The 18,469-nt window shown below is 38.6% G+C and overlaps 1 protein-coding gene across 2 annotated transcripts in view; it reads right to left on the minus strand.

Annotated features, from left to right (window-relative positions):
- Positions 1 to 18,469, minus strand: part of RAP1A (RAP1A, member of RAS oncogene family) — a 93,254-nt gene that overhangs the window by 13,620 nt on the left and 61,165 nt on the right. For both annotated transcript variants that reach the window (XM_036768072.1, XM_036768071.1), the window contains exons 2-4: positions 18,088 to 18,171; positions 3,029 to 3,097; positions 1,338 to 1,394 (exon numbers count right to left, since the gene is read on the minus strand). In XM_036768072.1, coding sequence (XP_036623967.1) covers positions 1,338 to 1,394; positions 3,029 to 3,097; positions 18,088 to 18,144 — 183 coding nt within the window. In that variant the 5' untranslated portion in view covers positions 18,145 to 18,171. The remainder of the gene's footprint in view (positions 1 to 1,337; positions 1,395 to 3,028; positions 3,098 to 18,087; positions 18,172 to 18,469) is intronic.

The following is an 18,469-nucleotide window of genomic DNA, read 5'->3' on the forward strand; positions in this document are numbered from 1 at the left end:
TATGTAAAATGAGCTAGAAAATTTTTTTTTTTAAAATAGAGATCTGTACAAAAGATATACAGGTATGTACTGCAGAATATTTGAAAATCTACATGACCTGGGAATAAGTAGTGTGGAAGTACTGCTTCGTATGTATGAACCATATGCCTTGGTGTAAGCATCACCTGTTTCTCAGATGCTCTGGCCCTTTATTTCTATATAGCTCCTTCCTTCTCAAGCCTTCCTGGGCCATCACCCTATCTCAGTTCCTATGTACTTGATTCCAGTTGGCTCTGCTTATGCCTTCTTCTCCTATACTGCCCCCCCCCCACCCCAGCCTCTGCTCTTCCTAACTCAAACATCCATTTGCTGCTCATTCTCAATCTTCAGGATTCTATAGTGTTCACTGCTTCTTTGGCTGCCACCACAGTGCATTTGTGGAAGGCACAGGTAGGAAGTACAAATTTTCTATCTTCATATTTTCTGGGTATAGATTTTTTTAAATTATATTTTATAAACTGCTGTGATATTAAAGTCAGTCAGCTTCCAACTTATTTATCATCTGGTTAACATGAAATAATTTGGTGGAAGTAATCAGTTTATTTAATTACAAATGTTAAATACTTACACCACTATGACTGAATCTTCCCTGCTATCTGGCCACAAGGCATTATTTATTTCACCACACTACTAATAGAAATTTCACCAGTACCTATAACATTATTTCTGTGGAAAAATGCATTCTGAATTCTAAGCAATTAACTCACAAAGCGCAGCAACACAAACTATTAGTAAGTTGGGGAAGTATGTGTATATGAAAAATGAACTACTGTATGAGTGGTTTGGTGATGCAAACAATACAACTAAAACTCTCTAGTTAATGCTGAAATAAAATAATTTTTCACTCAAATCCTAAAATGTTTTTGCTTTACTTGTAAATAGTTCATTGGAATTTTTTTTTGGAAATGAAGATGCTGATATTTAAAAAACAAAATTATCACCTCTTAATAAAGATGAATGATTGTGTTTCCAAGTTAGGTCTCTCTTTAAACTCATAGTAAATGTTTTCCATCTAAAGAGAAGCTCTTAGCACAATCCTCTCACATTTAACTCAATTAAACGGAAAGGAAACAACACACACATATGAGCACAACATAAAATAATATGGTGTTATATAGGAATTAAATATACCACAGAGGACTTGATAGCTTAAGAAAATTTAATCAGTCATAAATTAGGAAGATTCATTTTTAATCATAACAATGATTTTTTTCATGGTGGGATTAATCTAATGACAACTTTTATTCAACATCCAAGTTATTAATTCAAAGCTTCATAGAAAGATAAAACATCCTTACTGTCCCTGCTGTATCGAGGATTTCAAGCATACACTGTTGGCAATCAACTTCAACTTGCTAGACAGGGGAAAAAAAAAGGATGGGATGAGAATCAAGAAGCAACATCCAACTTTCCCTCCCTCCTTTACAGAGTATCTTGTTTAATTATAATTTACTAGTGGCTTAAGAGCCCCTTAAAATAAACCTCCTGTTCAGATCTATTTGACAGGTTTCATTTAAAACTGTGTGACATTATACATATCCCATCCTATTACTTTAATGACTTATAATTTACCTGTACATAAAGCATTATCCTAAATGTGCAATGGAAAGATCATTGGGCCTGGAGTCACAGAAGCTGGGTTCAGGGCCCAGTTTTACTATTTACTACTTATGGGATTTTGGGCAAGTTCACTTAACCTTTCTGGTCTCAGTTCCCTTCTCTGTAAAACAAAGGGCTGGATCAGAGGACATAAAACATCTTTTCCCAGTTCTAATTTGTGCTCTTGTAATTCTGAGATGAGGCTAATATGGGAACAGGTCTTGTGATACTCTAGACACTGCAGTACTTCAAGTAATGATGTTTCTGGGGAATTGCAGGTATTCCAGTAGCTTACTTTGCAGTCCTAAAAAAGCTTTATTATCTCCAAACACATACATACACACACAAAAATCACCAAACCTTCAGAAGTACCTACTTGCTGCCATTTTTATAGTTGGTTTTGGATCACAGCAGATCAGCGACGGATGGAAATTTAACAACACTAGCTGTTACAGGAACCCTAATGTGAATTTTGGAACCTCCTTCTTGTGGTGCTGGTGACAGGAAAGATAGCACCACAATGACCCAAGAAAGGTTCAAGTAATATATAATTAATTTATGACAGTGTGGAATTATTCCATAATTTTATCAATTTAGTGTAAAGCTTCACATATATTTTATTTTTAATGACAGATATCTACATATTGTTGTCAATTCCACTCATGGAAGATTTCATTCAGCAAAAATTATGGCACTCCACAACCATATCATGACAACTTCCCAAGGAACTTCTCCTTCTCACTTGTAGAAAAATGGTCTCTTATTTGAGCGCCGCTCTTTCTAACGATCTTTTAACACATTCTCTTTTCCCTCCTCATATTAACATGAAAACAGGAGGAAAATTGGTAAAGCTTGCCACACGACTTTATAGCTACACAGTACGGCCATTTGCCAAGACCAAACTCATAGTTCTTTGCATTTGAAAGAGGACAAGGTGATACTTCTATACTTAAGCAACAAAATAAATAAAAGGCAGTTTTATAGCCACTTAATGATTTCAAGCATGACCATTATGGAAATTTTGAACCATGAAGAAACAGGTGAAAATCAAAAGCAGATATATTGTAAAGATGCTGAAGTACTTTTTCTTCCACATAAAAATTTCTTCCAGAAAAAATGTGAATATTACCATAGTTTTAAGTTTTATCAATCTACTTAATATTTAGTTATAAGAACTTTAAAATAGGAATGGACCATTGAGAAATTGTAAGAGGGCATAGATCTATGAATTTTAGAAATGTTTAAGTATTTAAAAATATACTTATGACTCATGCAGAGAATTTGTATCTAGTTTAAAAATAACTTGTTTTTCTGTAGCAATTTTGTGTAACGAGATTTCAAGTTATAAGAAAACACTAGTGAAAATGTTGAGACAAGTTCCATAGCTTACCTTTCTGTAGGAGTCTTCTATTGTAGGGTCATATTTTTCAACAAAGATTCCTTGGACAAACTGCACTGTCTAGAAAAATTGAAGTGAAGGAAAGTTAAGCATCCAAGAATCAAACCCCTTGACAAAAGTTAATAGCTAAAAGACCACAGTGCAATTAAATCACAATTTTTGTAGTTTTTGTAGCTCTTTAAACTTCTATACTATGGCATAAATCATAATATTAGAGTAAGGCAAATCTAGTTCAAAATACAGCATGTTTCAAAAAGAGGACCATATATAAGTATTCAATGAAATCATTTAAGTCAACATATTAAATCAGGGAACTAATAATCTATTTCTTAGGAGAGAAAATTCTGGGCAAGGAGTATAGATAATTATGTACCAAACTGGACATCTATACCATCCTTAAACTCATACCTCTGCAGTACAACTCTGAATGACCAAAGGGCATCTCTGAAAATCAGAATACAGAGGGATGATAGTTACCTTCAAGCTGAATACACATCCCATAGTAAATTTAACTCGGTTTAATTCTGACCATAAAAACTAAACATCACTTCACTATTTAACAGCAGTGAAATGGTGGAAAGCCATTTAAATGATCAACAATACTGCCACATCTATTTGTGGAAACGTCTTATAGTAAAAATTTTTTTTAATATTACATGAATGAGTACATACTAGGTACATATCCAAGAAAAATGAAAAGTCACTTTTACAAATTCTCTTCCTATCACCTTATTCTTAATACACACCTATAGGACCGTCTTATCTGCTAATTTCAAAACTATTTCTCAATGAGTTAAAACCAGGGCAAAGAAGCCAATAGCCCTGTGTAAAGTGTTAGAAATATTGTGGTTTAAAAGTGAACTGCATTGCTCTTAGATTTTGCTGAAATTTCCTTTATAAGAATTATCTAGGCTGGAAACAAGGTACCTTATATCTTTTAAGTAAATGAAAAAATATATAGATTACATAAATTTCCTTAGGTAGGTTTAAGAAACTTTCCTTTTTTGAATAGGTTAGATATACTCATACCCCACCTCACCCAGAAGAATATTAACTTTCTCTTGAGGAACCATTACTTTTCAAAGGAATCTCATATATAAAATGGAAATGTCAAATAAATCTTCTTCTACCTTTCTTTGTAGCTATCTGATCATTCTTTCTCACACTCCTTCCAGGGATCATTATCCATCTCCCACCTCTTGGCATGGGTATCTTTCAAGGCTCAATTCTGGGACCTCTTCTCTCCTCTCTCTATATACTCTCTGCCTTGGTGAGCAAACAAAGTTTTACTACCTTTTTCTCTTCCAATCTGTGTGATACTGAATTGCTAGATCTCTAAGAGTAAACCACTCTTGTACTCACTCCAGATACTTTGATCTACCATGTCCCACTGAAACTCTGCCCATTGTACCTTTTGGAACTTCTGTCCCAGTTACATACTTCTCTTCATTTGAGACCTCTTTTGCTAGGGCTCTTATCATCTTTACCTGTCAGGCATACATGGCTCCCTCCAAAATGACACCACATCCTTAGCCACTCTCTCTAGCTTTCTCTGCTAAGTCCTGGAAAGTGAGTCAGTATACTCCTTGGTCCCCCAATATCACTGCCATACTTTCTTTGCTCCCACTACTCAACAATCTCTTTTGAGGTTCACTCCATTGAAATCTATCACAAAATCCAGATTTTAGTAACAGGTATCTACTGGTTCCTAAATCATTCTCCTTTCCTTCTCAAGGACTTAGGTACTTGGCTCAGTTTCCCTTTACAGCCTGCCTCCATATAATCTGATATCTGCTCAAAGACCCTAACTAACCTCTCAATCTCATACAACTCAAACTCCTACAACTTATTCTCCTGTACTTTGTCTCAGTTCCACACAGGGACAGTTAACATCCTTGACCTAGCCACGACACACAAGATCAAAAACTCCAATCACTTTATGAGATACTATTTTCTAGGATTCCCCTTCTCCCTATGTCTTTCCCTCTCTCTAAACTTGTTCTCTCTCACTAAGATCACTAATCCCTCCATCCCTCAGTACTCTCCTAGGCCATGAACCTGCTCTACGCTCACTTGTCTCTATGCTCAATCTTGTCCTTATAGTTCAATTCTGTAATGTCTTTTACTCTTGAATCCCTTGCTCTATTGTTCTATTGAGGCATACTGCAAGTGGCCTTTCTTGATGGTGAGCTGTCATCCCATCCCCCCTGCCCTCCTTTTTGCTTGAGCCTTACCCCTCAGATCACCTTAATTTACACTGCAAATATCTTGTTAGCATGTAGTTTCCCCCATCAGAACGTTTCTGCCTTTCTTTGTGCTTAGCACAGTGTCTTGTACTTAAAGCACTTAATAAATACTTGCTGACTAAGAATCCTGCCAAACCCCAACCAAACTTCCACTTTTCACCTTCCCTCCTACTCATATATTGCTGAATGGAGCTAGAAGAAATCATGAAACCAAGAGGAATAAGATCATTACAAATTTATTATTAATTTCATCTGGGACCTCACTAAAGAAAGACAATCTTTAACTCCTCCTTAATTGAGTTCTTCTTACTCCTAGGAGGTCATTCCAAACCTTTTCTTCTCTCCTCAAGCCTCCAGTTCCCCAAACTTCTGAGCTGAAGATCAAGCCTCATCCATTACTGAGAAAAGAGAGACCATTCTCTGTGGAATCTCCCTCCTCCTCATGAAAACCTCTTGACAAAATATCCCATTATCCCCTTCTTTACTTTTGTCTCTAGTAAAGAGCTGACCTTTCTCACCAGGGTCAATTTCTCCGCATTCATCTATTCTCCTTGCCCCACAAACTTTAGGTTTTTTTTTTCCTATCAACTGGCTTTTTCCCTGCTTGCTCACAAACATGCTCTAGTCTCTCCCAACCTTAAAAAACCTTCAGCAGAGTCTACCATCCCCTCAACCTATTATAGCTCTCCTTTCCTTCCCTGCTAAACTTCTGGAGAAAAGAATCAATATTCAGTGGTTCTACCACTGCTTCTCAACCCTTTGCCACCTGGTTTCAGACTTCATCATTCAACTGCTAGTGCTCTCTATACCTTACTGATGATTTAACTGCCAAGTCTGATAGCCTATCTTATCTTCAATCCTCAGCCTGCTTGACCTCTCTGCAGCATCTGACTCTAGTGACCACACTCTTCTACAAGGGAAAGGAAAAGATTAAGAGAGAAGGGTTGAGGGGAGGAGAAAATAGAGAGGGAAGAGAAAAATAATTCTTTCCTTGCTTTATTTTAAAATAATTCTTTAAAAAATTTAAAATTTAAAATTTAAAGAATTTAAAAATTCTTTAAAAATAATTCTTTTCCTTGCAGTTTCACAGCTTCCTCAGTTTCCTTGGTTGATTCATCACCCACATCATGCCCCTAACTCTAAGTGTTCCTCAAGGCATTGCCTTGGGCTCTGCTCTCTTCTTTACTCTTTCATTTGGTGCAGCAATCAACTCGCACTGGTTTAGTTATCATCTCTATCTACCGTATATTTATCCAAATACCAAATCTACTAAATCTACCGTATATTTATCCAGTCCTACTCTGGCTCAAGTTATCTACAACTGCCATCAAACTGGCTGCCCTATAGGCATTTTCAACTCAACACATTCAAAACAGAACTCATTATCTTTCTCCTTAAACCCATTTCTATTCTAAACTTCCCTATCAAGCAACATCATCCTTCAAGTCACCCAGGCTGGCAACCTTGTCATTCTATTGTCAACTACCCATTTTACCTCTTCTAACATGGCCGATCAGTTGCAAAATCCTGTTGTTTATGCCCCACAGTATATCTCACTCAACCTCTTCCCCCTACTCACACTTTCAGGTTCAGTCCTCTGGTAGTTTATGCCCTTATCACCTCTCACCCTATTTGGTGTCCTTGTTTCAAATCTCTCCCATCTCAAATCCATCTTCCACATAGATGCCAAAGTAAATTTGCTAAAATACAGGTCTAAACATTTCATTCTCCTCCTTAATAAACTCCAATAGCCCCCAAGTGTCTCTAGGATATCTTTACCACTTCATTATGTATTATTCTACTTTCTGTACTCTGTAAGTCCAGCCATACTGACATACTTATTGTTCCTCACATAACACTATCTCTGGCCTTCACGCCCTTCTCTCTTCTGCCTCTGCCTCTTGGAATCCATTTCTTTCAGGACTCTATTCAAGTGCCTCACTTTCTACACGAAACGATTCCTAATCACCCTATGTGTTAGTGCCCCCTTCAATTAACCTTGTATTTATTTATTTATACATGTGCTGTCTCTCTAACATACGCAAGCTCCTTGGCAGCAAAGACTTTCATTTTTGGCTTTCAATGCCTGATGCTTAGCCCAGTTTGGCATGTGTAGATAGGAACTTAAATGTCTGCTGATTGATGATCTCATCTATTCCTATATTTTCAACGATCAACTCTATACTGATGACTCCCCAAATTTCTTTATTCAACAGTAATGCCTCTGTAGAACTTGATTCTTACTCTTTATCTGGATATCCTTAGACATTTGGGGCCAAAACTGTTAAACACGTCCTCCCAACATCTCTATTTCCTAAGTGGTCATCTAAACTCCCCTTCCTTCTCAATGACAATGTTTAAGGCTGTCCTCTCCTAATTCACTCTCTCCCTTTACTGATACCACCAATGCCCTGAATACCTCATCCAGTCTTGTTTCCCACTTCTTCACTTTGGTGAAGAAGTTCCAGTGTAGTGTGGGATCTATAGCAGTGCTACAGTACTATGAAATGGAAAAAGAGGGAGGAGAGGAAGACACATTCTATTAATTTCTTAGCTTGTTACTCTCTCTTCTCTGGCATTCCTCTGGTTCTCCTCTCTCTATCCCCCGAGCAGTTCTGGTACAAGCAGTAGTGTCTCTATCCTCTTCTCATCAGTTCAATTCGACATAATGTATTAAGTATCTATGCATGCTTGGCACCGTGCTAGAGACACAAAGGCAAAAATGAAAGTCCTTGCCACCAAGTAGCTCATGATCTACTGGGTTATAACTATCATTTATATAGTTCTTGAAAGTTTACAAAGGACTTTACAAAACTTTTCTAATTTGATCCTCATAACAACCTTCTGAGCTAAGTGCTACAGACATTACCTTATTTTACAGATGAGGACTCAGAAGGAGAGGGGTTAAGTGACTTGTCCACGGTCACACAGAGATTTTCAGTGTCTCTGATGAGATACATTTGAGGAGTCTTTCTGGCGCTAAGTCTAGTATTCTTCCACTATGCCATGAGGTCTCTCAAACTACTTCTCCACCCCAGGCCTCTTGTGGTAAAATGCTTGGTACAACCTCCCTTTAGGAAAAAGGGAGATAGAGTCTGTTTTCCTCTGAGATATAGATAAATCTTACTTTAGAACCTGCTGTACTAAATGACTTCCCAAAACCACTTAGTGTAAGAACTAGGACAGACCCTTAAGAGATCATTTAGTCCAGTTTCCTCATTTTACAAATGAGAAAACAGAGCAAATAAGTGAAATGACTTGCCCAAGTTACTATGGTATCAAGACTGGAATTGGAGCCCAGGTCCCATGAGTCCGAATCTAGGGCTCTTTCGTACTACATAATATTATCCTTTGTCTTTCTTATGGAGTCTGAATAAAAAAACGGGAAAAGGTGGGCAAATGGGATAAAGGTGAAGATGTAATTGTAAAGAAAAATATGAAAGATGAGGGCCCAAATACAAGAGAAAGATCAAGGCTTAAATCCATTTGAGATCTAACAAACATAAGGAATAACTTTTATTACGATAGTTTGAGGTTTCTTGAAACTTTGTGACTTTTCCCCTCTGTTATTTTTAATCATTTGTTTCTCCCTAGTAGCTAGTTACAATATCCCTTAGAAAACCTCAGAATGGTTGTGTTTCTACTTCAAGGACAGGAAGCTATGGGACAAGGAATGAGAACATGTTCTAGTTCAGAAGTATCAAAGTTGCATTCTCTCGAACCACATTAAAATGTAACTGGGAAATATGTAACAAAACAAAAATACAATAGATATTAAAATAGATAATGCTAATGTGGTTTTCTAAGTCATTATATGGTCTGCAGGGATCCTTATACATGGTTTAGTGGCCCCATTTCCATTTGAGTTGGAGGCCACTGTGGTTCTAGTCCATGGTTAGCCAAAGGAGGAAAGAAAATTTGTCCAGAAGCAACATATGGTAGTAGTACGGAACGATGTAAACAGGTTAATTCTTAGACCCCCCCCAGTAAAGAAGGGTAATGATGGGAATAAACACTTAATTAAGCACGTAATATGTGCCAGGCACTGTGCTAAGCACTGTACAGATTTTTGTTTTTCAGTTGTGTCCAACTCTTTGTGACCCCATTTGGGGTTTTCTTGGCAGAAATATTGAAGTGGTTTGCCCTTCCTTCTCCAGCTCATTTTACAGATGAGGAAACTGAGGGCAAGTGACTTGCCCAGGGTCACATAGCTGTCTGAGGCCAGATCTGAACTCACGAAGATGAGTCTTCCTGACTCCAGGCCCAACACTCTATCCACGGTGCCACCTAGCAGCCCCTGTATAGATAGTACCTCAGAAGAGAAAGAGGGTGCCTAAAGGGCCTTCTTGGATCAAAAAATGTGAGGCATTAAATTAAAACAATTCTGAGGTACGACTCACACCTATCAGATTGGCTAACAATGACAGAAAGGGAAAATGACAAATGCTGGAGGGGATGTGGAAAAATCAGGACATTAATGCATTCATTGTTGGTGGAGTTGTGAACTAGTCTAACCATTCTGAAGAACAATTTGGAACTGTACCCCAAGAATTATAAAACTGCGCATACCCTTTGACTCAGCAATACCACTACTAGTCTATATCCCAAAGACGTCAAAGAAATGGGAAAAGGACCTATGTTTACAAAAATCTTTACAGTAGCTCTTTTTTGTGGTGGCAAAGAAATGGAAACTGAGGGGATGCCCATTAACTGGGGAATGGCTGAACAAACTGTGGTATATGATTGTGATGGAATACCACTGTGCTATAAGAAACGACAAGAAGGATGCTTTCAGAAAAACCTGGGAAGACTTGTATGAGCTGATGCAAAGTGAAGTGAGCAAAACCAAGAGAAACTTGTACACAGTAACAGCAATATTGTAAGTATGATCAACTGTGAAAGACTCAGCTACTCTGATCAAGCCAATGATCCAATATTGCTTGCCTTCTCAATGAGGAAGGGGAGAGCGGAAGAGAGAGAATTTGGAGCTCAAAGTTTTAAAAACAAATGTTAAAAGGCTACCCATCTCCAGAAAGAGAACTGTTGAACTGAGTGCAGATTAAAGCCTACTTTTCTTCACTTTCTTTACTTATCTTGTTTTTGTGTGCATGTGTGTTTTCTTTTGCAACATGGCTAATATGGAAATGTTTTGCTTGTATAATCCATATATTGCTTGCTTTCCCAAGGGGAGGAGGAGGGGAGGGAAAGAGGGAGAGAATTTGGAACAGAAAAATTTTTTAAAAATGAATGTTAAATTTTTTTTTACATGTAATTGGTAAAAAATAAAATAAATAAAATATATCTTTTAAAAAGAAAGAAATGTGAGGCATTATACCCAAAAATGATATCCTGATACATCCCACCACAGCTCCTCACTACTACCATTCTTGAATTTCAGACTTCCAGACTTGGAATTGACCTTGGAGCTTTTCTAGTCCAAATCATAAATGAGTAAGAACCCTCTCTACAACATACCCACATCATCTACCTTCTCTGCTTAGACTCCTGAGCTATGAATGTCAATGACAACAGTGATACCACATTGATACTTTGTTACCAAATTTCAACCGAGACTTTGCTACAGTACTGCTATTTGTTTTTTCTTGATTTTCTATCCTAATTTATCTTAGCTGTTACAAGTCTTATCAAACCCCCAAATACTTTCTCTACCCCACTTGGAAGATATTTTTAATCTCCTAATTTATTGAGAAAAGGGACATATTGACTGTCCTTCAAACACCCTAAACTTCTAGTTCCTCAGCTTACCCATTTTCCATGACCTTCTCTTCCTCTACCTCACCTCAGCCATATATACAGTCATATCCTTGATCTTGCCATCACAGATGAAGATCCCACCTCTATGTTCAAGAATTCTAAAATCCCCTATTCCAACAATAATCTATTGGCTTTTCACCTCTCCTTCTACCTTGCCCTATAAAACCCTAGTTTTTGTTTATATCAGGACCTTTAATTCTTTGACCCTTCAATTCTCTCCCAAGCTACCTGCCTGGTACTAACCACTTTCTCTTTTCTTAATCTTGACCCCATGGTGAACCAATTTAACTCTTCACTGTCTTCCTCTCTTGAATCCCTAACCCCCTATCATATTGCCAATTACGTACAGTCAAGCCTCAGTCTTGGAACACTCATCGCTCCCGCCATTTCCCACCTTCACTCCTACATACATGCTGTTAAGAAAAGATGGGAAAAAAAAATCACTCACCTGTTCTGACTGGGTCCACTACAAATTTATGTTATACAGCCTCAAGACTGGGCCCTCACTGCTGCTAGGCAATCCTACTATACCTTCCTTATCAACTCATATCCCACTCTCAAAGCAGCTCTTCCAAACCTTTTCATCCCTCCTCAAACCTTCTTTGGCTCCCCATCACCACCTTACTGAGAACCTGGCTTCATGCTTTACAGAAAAAAACTGAATGCATTAGCCATGAATTCCCTCTTCTTTCATCTATCACTTAGGTACCTTCTCTGCCACTCTTTCTTCCTTCATCCCATCTCACATGATAAAGTGATCTTACTCCTATCAAGGCTAACCCCTCTACTTGTTCAAATGATTTCATTCCCACCTGTCTCCTCTAACAGATTGCCCCCTTTGTCATACCCACTCTTGATTTATTTTCAATCTCTCCCTGTCTCCTGGCTCATTTCCTACTGCTTTTAAACATGCTCATGACTCGCCCAGCCTGCAAAAAACTCATTTGATCCTCACTGTCATCCTACATCTTTTCTGCCCATTGTAGCTAAACTTAAAAAGGTTGTCTATGATAGATGCCTCCACTTTCTCTCCTCCCAATATCTTCTTAACCCCGTATAATTCAGCTTCTAACCTCATTTCACCTAACTGCCCTCTGCAAAGTTACTAATGATCTCTTAATTGCTAAATCCAATGGCCTTTTCTCAATTCCCATTCTCTTTTACCTCTTCTGCAGTCTCTGACACTGCTGATGACTCTCTTTTCCATGATACTATCTTCTGTCTAGATTTTCAGGACACTACTCTCTCTTGGTTCTCATCCTACCTATCTGATTGCTCCTTTTCTGTCTCCTTTGCTGGATCCTCTTCCAGATCATACCCTCTAACATGAGGTATTCCACATGTTCAGTCCTCGGCCCTCTTCTCTTCTCCTATACCACTTTACTCGGTGATCTCACAAGCTCCCATGGATTTAATTATCATCTCTATGCTGATGATTCTCAAATCTAGCCATTCTGTCCCAATCTCTTTCCTGACCTCCGATCTCACATCTCTAAATTGCCTTTCAGACAACTCAAACAGGATATCCAGATATCCAGTAGACATCTTAAACTCAATATGTCTAAAAATGAATTCATTATCTTTCCAGCTAACTCCCTGCATTATCAAACCCCTTTTAATTCTAGGGCCTTTCCTCTGTTTATTATTTCCTACTTATCCTGTATAAGGCTTGCTTTTCCTGGCACACAGTAGGCACTTAATGAAAGTTTATTAATTGGGTCCTTTTCTTTTCCCCCATTCCTTAACTAAAAACCAAGCTAATTTCTACCTATCCTTTCCTGCTAACTGATGAAGTGGCCCTTCTTGCTAAGGTCGATTTCTCTACCTATGCCCTCAATTTTAATCTTTCCTCTTTATTCCAGCAACTTGTCTCACCCATCTATCATTTCACTCCCTCTAATCATCAATTTCTTACTACCGACTGGCTTTAAAGCATGCATTTTACAGATTTTTTAAAGCAGTCATTTTACAGATGAAGAAAACAGCAGAGGTAAGTGACTTGCCCAAAGTAATGAGGTAATGGAATTTGAATTTGAGCCCAGATCTATTCTCTAAAAAACAAACAAAAAATAACCTTTACTTGACCCTACCCTCCCTTCAAGCTATTTCCTCTTTCTTCCTTTCATTGTCAAACTCCTAGAAAGGATTCTCTATGCTTCTTGCACCCACTTCTTCAAGCCCAACTTCTCAACTCCTTGAGATCTGGTTTCTGGACCCACCAATTGATAGAAACTTGTCTCTAAGGTTACCAACATTCTCCTAAATATTAAATCTTATCACCTTTTTTCATTAGTCCTCATTCTCCTTGATCTATTTGTAGCTTTTTGATACTGCTGATCACTTCCTCCTTCTGACACTTTCTCTTCCTGCTTTAATGCCAATGTTCTTTCCTACTTCACCTATTTGCCTGACTTTTCCTTTTCAGGCTCTGTATTATCACCCATCTCCTCCTGCCCTTTAGGGCAGGTATATTATCAGCTCCTACTGGTTCAAGTATCACTTCAATGAAAATGACACCCACATTTATGTGGCCAGTCTTGATTCCTCCACTGAAGTCCTAAGTTCCACATCCACAGCACGTTGGCTGTCTTCCTCCCAGATGACTTAAAAGCACTTCAATCTCAATAAAACAGAAGCTATCATCTTTCCTCCTAATCTAACTGCTCCTCTTCCAAATGTCCGTATTTCTCGAGGGCATTACCATCCTCCTAATTACTTAGATTCATAACTCTGGAGTCATCCATGACCTCCTTCCTCTGCCTTATACTCACCTCAAATCTACTTCTGCAATCTATCACAGCCTTCTCTATCCTCACAAAGCCATCACTGTAACAGCCTAGGTGAGAGGTGGCAAGCCTGCGGTACGATATAATGCCTGTGTCTGTGTAGAGAAGATGATGGATGAGTGAGTCTGCTTTCTCTTTTACCTATCGTGCTCCTTCTGAATTGAATTTACTATTCTGGAACACTATTTTAGTCACATTGTTATCCCATCAATGTTCAATGGTACCTATAGGGTCACACTTGCTTCTTTCTGTTAGGATCAACAGTTCACCTTACTTATTACCCACACTCTGTGCATTATGTACAGGTATTTGCTGGCTCCCTTCTTGTAATTTACTAGCACTAGTACCATTCTGCCTCCTACATTGTAGTTATTCCATACGATATCTCACTGGTGGACATAAATGGGATTTTTTCTTCCTTCTCACTTTAAAATCTGATTATGAGTGCATCTGATAGACTTTTAGATTTGGAATCAGAAGTCCTGGATTCAAATCTCAGACACTTACTAGGTGTGTGACTCCATGAAAGTTATTTAGCCTCTCTGTGTCTCACATTCCTCATCTGAATTGAAAAGGCTGGACTTGATAACCACTAAGATCACTTTCAGCTCTCAGTCTAAGATTTTATGTTTAGATTTTTTTAGGACTACAGGCCTTAAATACTCTTAGCAGCCACTGCTGAGTCTGTCATAAACTGCTGAGAAGTTTATCATTGCTATCTTTTAAATCAAAACCACAGGTTCACAAATCTAGAGCTAAAAGGGCTTCAGAGACCACAGAGAAGGAAACTGAGGCCCAGGGAGGTTAAGAGACTTTTCTCACAGGTAGTAGGCATTAGAGATGGAATTTGAATCCAGGTCCTCACACACCAGAGTGAGTGTTCCTTCTCCTCTTGCAGCCAAGGCCAAAGAAACTGGGAGTTGAGAGTTAGGGGAAGACCTACACTTATTTGTTCAAGTTCATGGAAACAGGAGTGAAGTGGAAAGCGAACTACTGGCCCTACTACCTGGGTGTGTGGGGGGAGGGAAAGGGAAGAGCATGTTCCAGAGGTACTTTTTGGGTTAAATAGGCTAATTGTAAGTTAGCCTAAGAACCTAACTAGTAACTATCACTTATTTCTACAGGGAAATGTTTTTGAATTCCAAGCAATAGACTTCAGACAAACTTTTAGAACACAACCCATTTTGAGTTGGACTATAAATGAATGCAACACTCTCCCAGTGGAATGTCTCTAGAATAGCATTGTGATGCAGTACAAGAGGCTATGCCTCCCAAAACACATAGTAGAAGTGTCCTATGCCTTCAAGGATGCCAGAATTGAGGTAAAGGTAGCAACTTATCACCCCCAACTGCCAAGCTTTTCTATCTTTCAGTCAAAATTTTATCAAGAGTATATACTATATGTAAGACATGGTGCATAGTGCTGGATATGCAAAAACAAAAATGAAATAGTTCCTGTCCTCATCCTTGCATTCTTCAGTCTTTCTGGCATGGCTTTTCTTCTTTCCTGTGTCATGGACAATCTACTAATCTCACTTATTTTCTCTAGGCTTCTCTTCATTGCTGTCCTCTCTTCAGTCTCCTGCGGCTTCTTCCACGTTTGCAGACTTCAGTTTAAGAATGAATCGTAGACATTACCAGACAAGTGGAAACTTGCTTATTTCCATGTGATAAACTGACCAATCACACTGCATCAAGGCATCCTCCTCAGGTCTCTGGCTTTCTTCCGTGGTGCTCCTTTAGTTGCTCCAGATGTTTGGGTGTCAACTCTTTGCTATAAAAGAAGTTCTCTCTACTACACGCCAAGCCATTGAAAATATTTCAACATCCAGGTATTCCTTCCATCCTGCCTGTTCCCTAAAGATAACATACTTATTTTAAGGAAATTTTTTATGTATATACCAGATTTTAACCTATGAAGAATGAAGGTATAAAAGCAGCAATCTACTTTCTAGGACATATAACATCCTTTTTATAAAATGCCACAAAGATCATCTACTAGAACTTAATCACACTTAGGAAGAGGAAAGCAGTGCAAAACAAAAGTAGGAGACTTTCAAGGCCTTCAATTCCCATTTCTTCTACTTTAAGTTCCTATTCTGTCTTGGGACTGGAGGGCTGACCACATTCCCATGCACAATACAGAAACTCCCACTCTCTGTTGCACAAACAGTGTGAGCTCAATTGATTTCCATCACTTACTGTACTATCAGAAACGGTTACATAAAACTAATATATTTTATATAGGTGCCACTACAATCTCACCTCAAATCTATGTTGTTCATGTTCCAAGAATGATTACTAGGCATAGGGAACCTCCCACTCAAAAAACTGATCCATCATTCAGTTTAATTTATCTAGGTCTACTTGGCAAGTACCAAGAGGTAATACACCATTTATGACTACAGTTGTGAAAATGCAAAATAGCTTTCAATACCTTTATGAGTTTGTACTATATAGGAATAAAATGAGGATGTTGCTCCATAAAAACCCCAATCCCTAACTCTAACCTCATGGTTTTGTCTTTCCCTGTTTGCCTCTATGTGTTTCTCTCCCACCCCCAGTAGAGCACAGTAACATGAATTCTCTTGCAACATCACTACCTAGAATACAGCCAAGAACCAGAAAACAAGTGAAAAAGGCCTCGAGGCAGCCAAAATAAATTGAGAGGCAGCAAGGAATACTGGAAAGGGTGAATTTAAGTAAGGAAGACCAGAACTCAAATCTAGGCATGGGCCCTAACTAGCTATATGCCCTGGCAAGTTATGCCACATCTCTGAGCCTCAGTTTTCTTCCCTGTAAGATGAGCAAAATATACTGCCTATCTCATAGTTTCCTATGAAAAACATCTTATAATCTTACAACAGTATACAAAGGCCAACCACTACTGTTATGTTACAAAGTCTATGAACTAAATAGAATGTATTTTACTCACAAGGAACCCCCCCCCGCCCCCCGCCAACTCCACGGTCTATTTATTCAAACACATTTCAGATGAGCTTAGCTACCTAATTTTCCAGCCTATAGTGGGTGTCAGTCAGAAAGAGCAAAACAGCAAGATGGTGGAGAAAGATGCACTAACAGCAACAAGACATGACAGCTGACAACAAGGAAGGGAAAAACTATTTAGAAAGCCAAAAAAGGCTTTAACAATGTCAGTACTTAAAGCAATAAGCACCATGACCTTTATTTAAGCATACCTGATTCCCTAATAACACTAGTGAGCTATGCAGCATTATTGTATAGAACTGGTGTATCCATTATCTTGTTATTCTTATCGACTAGAATGTCTCACTGTATTGCTTCGCACAACAGACTCAGTCATGGAAGACTTAAACTTCTCAGCAGCTCCAGAGTTCTCCCCAGGCATGGAGCCCTGCTACCCTGATGGTGAGTGCCTCACAGGGCAGCTCCAAGCAAGCTCCATTCTAACTCTCTCACCCCCACGGATGTCTTCTAGCCAGCTGCACTGCTGCACCGCACATCCTCTCTGTCCAACCTTGCCTCTTCAAGTTCTAAACAAAACTCAAATCAATATTGCCACCGTGTCAGCTTACTCTCGACGGTTCCCTTCACCAGTCCCTGCAACTTTCCAAACCAATATGCACATCCACGACAACCGATTCCCTCTATGTGTAACATGTCTCTCTCTAGTAATAGCAGTTAGCATTTAAATAGCACTTTAAGGTTTACAAAGCACTTTGTGTGATCTCATTTGATCCTCACAACAACCCTGTTAGATAGGTCCTATTACTATCTCCATTTTACAAAAGAAGACACTGAGGCTCAAAGAGGTTAAGAGACTTGTCCCCTAATCACACAGTTAGTGTCTGAGGCAGAATTCAAATCCCAGTCTTCCAGGCTCCAAGACCCATGCTAGCTTCTGTCCCACTAGATGCTGCCATTATTAGAATGTAAGCTCCTTGAGGACAGGAACTCTTTTGCCTTTGTGCTTAGCACAGTGTTTGGCACATAAAGGTTAAACATGCTTTTTGTTCATTCATTTATTCAATAGAGATATGTGTCCCTAGCTCTTAATTTGAATTCATTTTTAAAAACTGTTATAGTGTTTGAATCATTTAGTCTACTGTAAGGTAAGAGCTCTTGGTTAAAACAACAAACAAAAACATCTTTCCCTCTTGCTTTATGGTGATCATTGTTATATAGCTATCATATATCAATGTGCATTTATAAAACTTATTTATTACCAGGGTTATGCTTTCTAGTTAGATGATTAACTCACCAAAGCAGACTTCCCCACGCCTCCTGAACCAAGGACCACTAGCTTGTACTCACGCATGATGTGGTCTGTTCAAATGCTGACAATCTGAAAAACAGGAGGAATACCTAGAATGAGCAATAAATTACAAACGGATTACTAACACATTAAGTAATGGTGCTTTCTCTTAGCAGACTAAGGGGAGAGAGAATGTGGAAGACTACACCTAGGCAGCCAGGTAGCACAGTGACTAGAGTGCTAGGACTGAAGTCAATAAGTCCTAAGTTCAAATTATGGCCTCACACTTACTAGCTGTGTGACCTTGGGCAGGTCATTTAACACATCTGCTTGGGTTTCTTCAACTGTAAAATGGGAATATTAATAATAGCACCTACCACCCAGGCTT

Source organism: Trichosurus vulpecula, chromosome 7 (genome assembly GCF_011100635.1).
Source record: "Trichosurus vulpecula isolate mTriVul1 chromosome 7, mTriVul1.pri, whole genome shotgun sequence".
Taxonomy (NCBI): Eukaryota; Metazoa; Chordata; class Mammalia; order Diprotodontia; family Phalangeridae; genus Trichosurus; species Trichosurus vulpecula.